The sequence below is a fragment of the Motacilla alba genome, chromosome 18, assembly GCF_015832195.1.
Source record: "Motacilla alba alba isolate MOTALB_02 chromosome 18, Motacilla_alba_V1.0_pri, whole genome shotgun sequence".
In the NCBI taxonomy this organism is placed as follows: domain Eukaryota; kingdom Metazoa; phylum Chordata; class Aves; order Passeriformes; family Motacillidae; genus Motacilla; species Motacilla alba.
In genome coordinates this window covers 1,658,065-1,667,910 of record NC_052033.1, presented here as the reverse complement: position 1 = coordinate 1,667,910, position 9,846 = coordinate 1,658,065, and the positions used below count along the sequence as shown (strand labels likewise).

General features: G+C 54.8%; 1 protein-coding gene across 2 annotated transcripts; it reads left to right on the top strand.

Moving 5' to 3' along the window:
* The first annotated feature begins 1,431 nt into the window (after positions 1-1,431).
* On the top strand, positions 1,432-8,108 carry FOXJ1 (forkhead box J1). 2 transcript variants are annotated; one of them, XM_038157099.1, is made up of 3 exons: positions 1,432-1,746; positions 2,497-3,022; positions 5,687-8,108. In XM_038157099.1, the coding sequence occupies exons 2-3, from the start codon at positions 2,525-2,527 to the stop codon at positions 6,485-6,487; spliced, it is 1,299 nt and encodes a 432-aa protein (XP_038013027.1). In that variant the 5' UTR covers positions 1,432-1,746; positions 2,497-2,524; the 3' UTR covers positions 6,488-8,108. The 2 variants fall into 2 exon arrangements, with proteins under 2 accessions (XP_038013027.1, XP_038013026.1); XM_038157098.1 differs by having other exon boundaries at positions 2,467-3,022.
* The last annotated feature ends 1,738 nt before the right edge of the window (positions 8,109-9,846 follow it).

The following is a 9,846-nucleotide window of genomic DNA, read 5'->3' as shown; positions in this document are numbered from 1 at the left end:
TGCATTCCCAACTATCCTAAATCATGCCAGGATGGAGAAAGGGCAAATGCAAACTAAACCTCTGCAGGAAGAGACTGGCCTGGGGTAGAGGCATCTTCCTGTTGTGTGGCGTGGGTGGCCCCTGTCACTGCTGGGATGGATGAGGACAACCAGAGGGAACTTTTCCTGGGGGAGAAGAGGAGCAACAAAGAGCTGGGAGCTCGTGCAAGAGAAATCCCTCCAGTGCTGGGGAAGAAAATGTCTGCTGGGAGCTGAAGTCTTGAAGGTGAGGAGGGCTGTAAGGGGGGTTATAATTGGGGTTTAGTAGAAGGGGCTGATGATGGTGGGGGGAAGCAACTTGCAGCTGAATCAGAGTCAAAATCAGAATCAATCAGATTGGAAAAGGCCTCTGAGATAATTGAGTCCAACCCATGACTGAACAAGCTGGGGGGGAATGCTTGCAGATGGTCAGATCCTTCAAAAAGATCCTTCCCTGGCCTCTGTTAAAGCTCTCAGAACAGCAGTTAGGGAGCAGGGATTTCTTAGAGAAGCCTGTGGCTGTAATTTTCTAAATTAAATGAAGGCAGACTCCATCCTTTATTTTTGGGGTCTGCCAGCCCCTCTTCTGCTTTGTCCTCATTGCTGTGGGTGCATCAGGAGCAAGAAATAGGATGGGGGCACAGGTAGGAGGAAAGGGGCTGGAGATGTCCCTGGAGGGGCAGGACACAGGTTTTCATAGAATTAAAAACGGTTTGGGTTGGAACAGACATCAAAGATCATCCAGTTCCAACCCCACACACCACAGGCAAGGACACCTTCCACTATCCCAGGTTCCTCCAAGCCCCGTCCAACCTGGCCTTGAACTATTCCATCCACAGCTTCTCTGAGCAACCTGTTCCACCATCCTCACAATAATTTTTCCTGTACTCCAACCTAAACCTACTCTCTTTTGGTTTGAAGCCATTCCCGTTTTTCCTATCACCACACCCCCAAAGTCCTTCTCCAGCCTTGTCACAGCTCTCTCCAGGTGTGGAAAGCTGCAATAAGGTCACCCCAGAGCCTCCCCATCTCTCGGACTCTCTCCAGGTGCAGAAAGCCGCGATCGGGTCCCCCCAGAGCCTCCCCATCTCTCGGGCTCTCCCCATCTCTCGGGCTCTCCCCATCTCTCGGGCTCCCTCCAGGCACGGATAAGCCGCGATCGGGTCCCCCCAGAGTCTCCCCATTTCTCGGGCTCCCTCCAGGCACGGATAAGCCGCGATCGGGTCCCCCCAGAGCCTCCCCATCTCTCGGGCTCCCTCCAGGCACGGATAAGCCGCGATCGGGTCCCCCCCGAGTCTCCCCATCTCGGGGCCGGGCTGCGGGGTCCCGCGGCATCCCTGGCTCCCGCCCCCGTCCCCATGGCAACGCGCGGGCCAATGGCGTGCCCCGAGGATGTTTACGGGGCGTGGCGTCGCCGCGGCAACGCGCGAAGCCTCCCGGAGCCGCTACTTAACCCCGCGCCGGGGCGGCCGCGGCTCACGGCGGCTCGGCGGGCACGGCCCGGCCCGGGCACACCGCAGGCGGCCGGCACGGGCTACCCCGACACCCACGGGGCCTCTCTTCCCCCTTTTCTTTTCTTACTTCCCCCCCACACCTTTTTTTTCTTTTTCCTTTTTTTTTTTTTTGTATCTTTTTTGTTTTTTTCCCGCTCGTCTCCCGTTTTTCCAGAAGCTTCTTACCGTGTCGTGAACTTTGCCTGTCGGGGGGCGACACCGACACCGGCACGGGGTAAGGGGATGCGGCGGGGGCGGGAAGGGCAGCGCGGCCGCCGTGAGGGGCGCTGGGTGTGCGCGGGGAAGCGGCTCTGGTTCTGCGCCCTCCCGGCGCTCTCACCTGGCCCAAACGCTCGGGAGATCGGGTTTGCATTCACGTCCCCGACACAGCACTCCCCAAAGTCTGAAGCTGCCGGCTTGCTCTGACTCAGGGCTTGGGGTGGGACCCTGCCAGTTCCCCCAACCCACCCCTGAGTTGTTTCTGGGTACCACGGGAAGTAAAAGCAGAATTAGCATCAAACTGAGAGAGGCTGGCGGCGAGGGGGGAAACTTAAAGTATTTTGTCCTGGTGGGGAGTGCTGAGAGTCAGTCCTGCGAGTGCCAGGTATCCAGAGGTGTGTGTTCCCAAGAAACAACCTCGCTTTGTGGGATGGCAGGGCTGGATTTTGGTTGTTTGAGGGGTTTTCTATTTTTTTTTTTTAAATTATTTGTTCAGCCAAGAACTTGCTGGGCAGCAGGTCGGTGGGTGATACTGAGGTGTAGGAGTTTGAGGGAATTTCCCCGAGGTTCAAGGGTGCTAAAGCCCCTCGGAGCAGGCATTGCAGGTCCCTTGCACAGCACACCAGGGATGGGCCTCACCCAGCAGCTCCAGGAGCACCCAGGGCTGGCCCTGCCGGGCTGTCAGAGAGAGGCTGCACCTTGGGGAGCCTCACCCCTGTCCCTGTTGTTATTGCAGGATCTGCCCCATCCCTTCCCTCCCGTTCAGGTGCCGCCTGGGAAGCACTGAGGGAGGCATGGCGTGGCCGGGCCGAGCGCTGAAAGCCAAGGGCAAATTGAAGTGCGTGGAGGAAGACCTGGATGACAGCCTGCCAGACCTCATGTGGCTGAGGGACTTCACAGTGGCCCAGACTGGCCTGCCTCAGTTATACTCTGGCTCAGACCCCCAGGACTGTTACACCATGAGCGAGAGTCTGTTCAGCCTGGTTGATTTTGAGTCCCCGTGCTCGCCCCTGGCTGCTGACCCGGCCTGCAAGGGCACACGCCACACCCCCTGCACGCCCGTCTCCTCCTCCACCTCCTCCAGCTCGCACCACGACCTGGCCGTGCCCCCTCATCTGGCAGGGGACATCGACTACAAGACCAACCCTCATGTCAAGCCACCCTACTCCTACGCCACCCTCATCTGCATGGCCATGGAAGCCAGCAATAAACCCAAAATCACCCTCTCTGCCATCTACAAGTGGATTACTGACAACTTCTGCTACTTCCGCCACGCTGATCCCACCTGGCAGGTAGGAGATGTGGAGCCTTGGCCACTCTCCCTGCAGGGCTGAGCAGGGCTTTCCACAACCTCCACCCTGCAAGACGAGATCCCGCAGGGCTGCTGGATCCCACTGGGAAAAGAGTGACACCAGCCACCAGTCGGAAGGGCTGGAACGGGCAAGAACTTGGCTGGGCACAAATGCCACGGCCACAGGGGTGGCAGAGGGAAGGAGCCATGCTGGGGGAGAGCCCAGGACCATTGTGGGAGCAGGGAGGTACTCGTGCTGCTGGCACCTGAGACCTCTTGGCTTCACGGCAAAGGCCTCTCAGTCCCTCCATTCCTGGAATTCTCATGGGGCCCTGAGTCCCTCAGGGTTGAGCACACAGGGAGAAGGTGCCAGGTTGAGTGTCCCTGGTGCTGAACACCAGGCATGGAGAGGGATGGACAACATCCCACTGGGGAGGTTCTGAGCAGAAATGTTGCTGCTTTCTAAGCGGGGCAGAGCTCCTGGCCCCAGGGACAGGCCAAGGAGGCTCCATCACTGGGATGAGCTGGTGAGAGCTGCAGATGGAAGCCCAAGAGAGGTTAATTTGGGCTGCTGTCCCCAGCTAGCATGAGCATGTCCCCAGGGGGGAGGGGACAGCCCCCAGGCTCACAAGCTTTGGGGACAGCCTGAAGCTGGCTTTTCCCAGCCACCTTGGCTCACTGCCCTCCTCTGTCACACGAGGAGACCTCTGGCACGTGAGGTTTTCTAGGATATGGCAGGGCTGGAGGGCCCTGGGGGGCTCACCCCTCCACTGGGGTTATTCCCATCCCAAATCCACAGTGTGTCACTAATCCTGATGGCAGTGCCCATCCAAGTGGAGCTGGAGAACCCCACTGCAAAGCCCAGGCATTGCCCACTTTCTCTCCAGGCAGGTGGGTCTCCAGTGGCTCTTGCAGCCCATCATGGGGAAGGGAACCTTTCCTGGTCCCCCTCCAGGACCATCTTGGTCCCCCTCTTACATTCCTATGAAAGTGAGTTGGAAGCAGGAGCTGGGTGCCAACAAGTTGACTTTCTCCTGAGCACTTCATGGCTGGGCATTCACAATGTTTTTAATTAAATGTGTTCATTAAAAAAAGAAAGAAGGTTTTCAATCCCTCTCTGCAGAGATGCAGGGGGTACCCTGGACCGTTGCAGGCAGGAATGATAAATATGTTGACTGGCTGGGTAATAATTCAGCCCGGGCTGAGCGAAGTTTGGGATGGGGAGGAGAGATGGGCAGCAGAGAATTCAGCTTTCAAGTCTCTGATCCTTGTAAAATTTCATTACACAGTAAAACTGGAGTTGCCACAGCCTGGATTGTGTGGGGGAATATCTGTGTTTCTGCTTCTTCTTTTTTTTTTTTCCTTCTCTTTTTTTTTTTAATCCTTTGTTTCTTTTCTTTTATTTTTCCCTTCCTTTCTTTTTTTTTTTTCCTTTTCTTTCTTGCCGAGGCTGTGTTCTCATCCCCTATCCCGATTCCCGTACGTGAAGACAGCCTGGAAAGGTCATGCCACCCATAGTCTGGGGGGGAGATGGATATATTCCTGTGGGAGCTGAGTGCTTTGGAGAGGAGCCAACAAACCCAAGGAGCTTCAGCCCAGAGGAGGGTTTTGTTGTGTGTGTGTGTGTGTGTGCATGTTTTTCAACAGCTCTAAGCAATTGAGTCTTGTTTTTCCTATTCGGCACTACGGATTATGGATGAATAAGCATAAAGATATCCAGGCAACATTAAAAAAAAAAAAACACCTCTACCATATCCAATCTCTTAGTACAGTCCTGGCTTTGTGGAGTCCAACGCTGGGTTATTTGCCCAATAACTGAGTTTCCTTTCTGATTATTCACATCACTCCAGGCACATTCAGGGTTTCAGAACAGCTCGACGGGAGCAGAAACTCCTCCTTTTCTTCCTCCTCCCCCACCTTTTTTTTTTCCCTCAGCTTATTTGAGCAGTGGCTGATGAAGATGCAGTGATTTCACACTGAGCTTCCCTGGGCCGGGAGGCACCTCTGGGGACACGCAGGGTGGAACAGCCCACGTGTCTCTCCGTGTTCTCCCGTCTGATTTGTGCCAGCCTGGCTGGGGGAAGGCATGGTGCCTATGTTTTGTCCAAATATTTTCCTCTCAACACTAACAATAGACACAGTTGAACTGGGGGATGCCAACAGGGCCCTGATTGCCATCCCCCCACAGTGCTGCCATGTGTTGCCCCTTGTGAAGGGGCCATGGGCACATGGGTGTAGAGACCCACCTCTTCCTCCCTGGTACAAAGGAGGATCCAACCTCCTCCAGCCTAGCTCCATGCCTAGAGCAATTCAAGCCCATTTTTCCCAGTGCTCTGCATGATTCAAGGCCCCATGGCCCCGATTTCCAGCCCAGGAGAGCTGCCCAAAAGCTTCCCATTGGGTGACAAGTCCTAGCTTGAACCCCTTGGCTCCTGCTACCTTTGGCTGGATGAGACGGGAGGCAGGAAAACTGCTGGAGGCTCAGGGGGGAAAACTCAGGGGTTTGAGGGACTTTCTGCTGGGCATGTAGCCTCGGATGTCTGGATGTTGCCAGTTCTTCTTTGTTTTCCCAAAGGTTCTTGCTGAAAACCTCCACCAGCCTCCCCACAGGTAGTCCCACAGCAGACAAGCATTCAGCCTTGGTTTCTTTCTCTTTTGGCTGCAGAACTCCATCCGGCACAACCTGTCCTTGAACAAGTCCTTCATCAAGGTGCCTCGAGAGAAAGACGAGCCAGGGAAAGGTGGATTTTGGAAGCTGGACCCCTACTATGCCAACCGGCTCAAGTACGGGACTTACAAAAAGCGGAGGATGTCTCCGGTGCAGATCCACCCGGCCTTCTCCGGGAGAGCCCAGAAAGAGGCGCGGCACGTCGGCAGCCCGGCCTCTTCTTCCTGCAGCTCCAACAGCCTCCTCGAGGCCAACGTGGCATCGCAGCAGCTGCTCAAAGAGTTTGAGGAAAGCACCAGCAGCCAGAGCTGGAGCCCCGTGGGTCCCAAAGCGGGGCAGAAGCGCAAGCAGCCCTCGCCCCTGCCCACGGCCAAGGCGCCTCGGCTGCCCAGCTCGGCCCTGATGACCCAGGAGGAGCAGACTGAGCTGGGGTCCCTGAAAGGTGTCTTTGACTGGGAAACTGTCTTTAACACCAACCTCAATGGAGATTTCTCCACTCTGGTGGATATGGAGCTCCCACCTTCCGTCAACCCTGTCACATGTGACCTGGAGTGGACAGGACAAGGGCAGCACGTGGAGTGTCCCCAGGGGCAGGAACAAGTTGTCACTGAGTCCAACCAGTACAGCCTGGACTTTAATGAAACCCTCATGGCCACCACTTTCTTGGAGCATCCCTGGGATGAAGGGACAAATGATTACCTCTCCAACTGTGTCAACATCGACCAGGTGTTTGAAGACATCGATGCCTCTTTGCTGGCAGATGTCATCAACCTGAGCAGCCTGGCACGCCTCTTGTAAGACTTTTGTAGGATGCTCTCCCCAAACTGGGACTTACAAGGGACAAGATTTCCTAGAGATGCCCACGGTGACTTTTACCAGCTTCATTGCAAGGTTATTCCCAGAAACACCAGGGAAAAAACCTACCACCCCAGGAACTGCCCGCTGTGTCTCCAAAGGACAACTCAAAAGTCTCTAGTTTTCTCAAGAGAAGAAAGTCAACACTACTTATTTTTTTTACATTTTACTTTTAAAAAAGAAATGTGAATTATGATGGGTTCTTTTCCATCAGGGCTAAAATGACCTGCGAAATCCCATCTAAGACATGAGATTCCTGGTGGCTTAGGATTTGATAGACTAAAGTGCAATTTCCACACCTCTTTGTTTCTCTGTCTTTCCTTTTTCTGTCTCAGTGCAGTTGGTAAGTACAGTGTGATAATTAGCTGGTAAGAAAATACAGGTCCCTTCTGGATTCTCCAAGTTCAACATCCCAGCTGATTTGTGCCTAGGGAAGAAGAAAAGGTTTCTAAACTCAGCAAGTGTGCCTCTTTAGATGTTTTTATATAATCTATTATATATTATATATTCAAAGAAATCTATATTTTTTAGCACTAGAATTTCTTAAGGGGGGAGGGGAAGACTGGAAATGCAGTTTGAGAGTTGTTTTATATTTTCACTGTTTAAAGGTTTTGTGCTCACTGTTCTGTTAAACAAGACCACACAAGGGAGGTCTCCTGCACCAACAGGTTTTGTGAAGAATCCAGGAACTGGCCCCAGCAGGAGAAGAGCAGCAGGGACAGGGATGCTCCCAAAACCAGCTTTTGTATTTTTTGTACCCAAAACCCTTGCTGCAGTTGCCAAAGGGTCTGGAGCACCATGAACCCTCTCTTTCACCCACTGACACAGTCCCTCTCTGCTTTTTTGGTCCGAGACTGTTGCTCTTCACTTCTCCAGCTCTTCCATCAGGCTCTGAGTGCAAGGAAAACGCCGTGGCTGGCCCTCAGCTGGTGGTGATGGAGCCACTCTGCACTGAACGCTCCCAGCTGGGACTGAGGAGGAGAGAAATCCACATCCAGGCTCCATCCAGGAGCTCAGGCCAAAGACTGTGCATGCAACAGGCTCTGGGGACAGCAGTGGGAATGAAGTCCCATCCAGCCAGGAGAGACCTTGGGATCCACACAAAGAGGAGCTTTGGCCCTTGGGCTCGCTGTGCAGCGAGAGCCTGGCGGGGTCGGTGCAAGGTAACTTGGAAATAGTTTGGGAGCAGAGCCAAACTCTGCTGAAACTTGACTTGAAGCTCTCAAGAACCAGATTCTTTGCCTCTGCTTTGCTGTGGGCTGTGAGAGGTAGAGCAGCCATTAGGTAGGAGCAAGTAGAAGCTGGAATTTTAGTGGTGTGTCTTAGACTTGGCAAAAGACATTTAAGGTTGTATTTAGATTCTGTTTTGGTTACAAAAGCACTTAGGAGGGGCTTTGGGGTCTGTGTAGTTGTTTGTGTTGACAATGTTTCTTTTTACTTGCTGTTTTTCTTCTGTATTCCTGCTTTGGGGATTATGTTGGAGAACTACAGAGATACTTGTGCAATTTAACTTTTTTCATGCAAAGTTATTTACAAATTTTAAAAAATAATAATAAATAAAAAAGTGGAGAAGAAAAAAACCCTTTTGCCTCCTTGTTTCCTTTCCCCAGCCCTGTTTGTAAACCCAGTCCCAGGACACAGGAGCTCTCACCCACTTGCACAACTGTGCAAATTCCCTGTGGGGAAACTGAGGCACAAACCAACCTCAGTGAGACGATGGTTACACACCACCCATGTGACACAAGGTTGGCTGTGCCTGGTGTCCTGAGCCCTGGGAGCTGCTCCAACCCTGGGAATAACCTTCTCTGTCCCTGCAGGGAGCTCCTGGGGCTGACAGGTCCCTCTGCTTGTGCTGTGTCTCCACCTGGCCCTGCGGATGCTCCAAGATGCCCAAGTGGCTTCAGAGCCCTTTTGGGTGCAGGGTGGGGAGAGGAGGTGCACAGAGATCCCCCTCCAGAGCCTGCCTGGGGCTGCTCCAGCTTGGTGCTTGGGTGCACCCACTCCAGCATGTCCCAACCCTCTTGCCCTGAGGACGCAGCCCCTTCTCCTGGGGAGCACATGAGGAGCACCCAATGAGCTCCCCAGTGATCTACTGGGTCCCCTCAGCACCAGGCACCCCAGCAGCCAGTCCCAGAGCTGCTACAGCTGCTCCCAGTCCAGCCAATCTCAACCCAAAATAAGGCCTGGGCTCAGGACAGACACTTGCCTTGGTCTGTGTGTGCTTTGTGCTGGGAAGGCAGGATGCTGATCTTGGGAAAAGGTGGGGTTGTTCCTGGGGGAGCAGCTTTGATGTGTCTGAGGGGGGGGATTTAGAGGCAGATCGGGGCTTTCCTTTCAACTTTGGGGTATTGGGGGCCATGAATACCAGAAGGCATTAAGGAATTCCTTGTCCTGGCTTCTCCTCCTCTCAGCTCCTTGTTGGAAGAGCTGCTCCCTTCTTCCCTCCCCAGTACTGGTGGCACTTCAGGGCTGCAAAAAGCTGGCACTTCCCCTGTCCCTCAGACCACTTCTTCAATTTGTTTTGCCAGGCATAAACACGTAGTACTGTTTTCAAACCCCCTGGAAGAGAGAAGCCTCCAGTATCCCCACCCTGCCAGGGGACTTAAAAAAACAACCTTGCCAGGAAAAAATATTCCAGCCTGCCGGAGCCAGCCGAGGGGTTTAAAGTGAGAAAGGGTGAATATAAAGGAGGCACCAGGCGAGGCCTGAAACAACCCCGTTTTGTTCAGCAGCTGAAAGCAACGAAACCGACTTGGACGCGAATTTTCCTTTCTTTCAGTGAGACAGTTTGGAGGGGGTGGCGTTTTTTCAAGCGGCAGCCGGGAGGTGCAGGAGCTGGGGGTGCTCTGGGTGGTGGCATCGCTCCCCAGAGGCGGGCGGGACGCGGGGCACAAAGCGCGGCTGTGCTGGGGCAGGAGGGAGCCGCAGCTCGGTGCCAGGAGCGAGGTCAGGACCCGGCAGCCGCGGACCTGCCCGGGCTTGCCGGTGGCAGCGGGGCTGAGCCGGGGCTGGGCCGGGGCCGGGGCCGGGGCTGGGGCTGGGGCTGAGCCGGGGCTGGGGCTGGGGCTGGGGCTGAGCCGGGGCAGGAGCCGGGGCTGGGGCTGGGGCTGGTCCAGGTCCAGCCCCGCGGGCTCGCCCGGCACAGGGGCAGTGACAGGCTGGGGACCCCGCGCTGGGAGTGTCCCCCCTGCTGCAAGCGATGAACCCAGAGCGCTGCAGAGCTGGCTTTGTTTTGGGGCATCCACCAGCACCCACCAAAGAGGGTCTGAGAAGAACCCAGCTCCAAAAACTCTCCGCAAGCT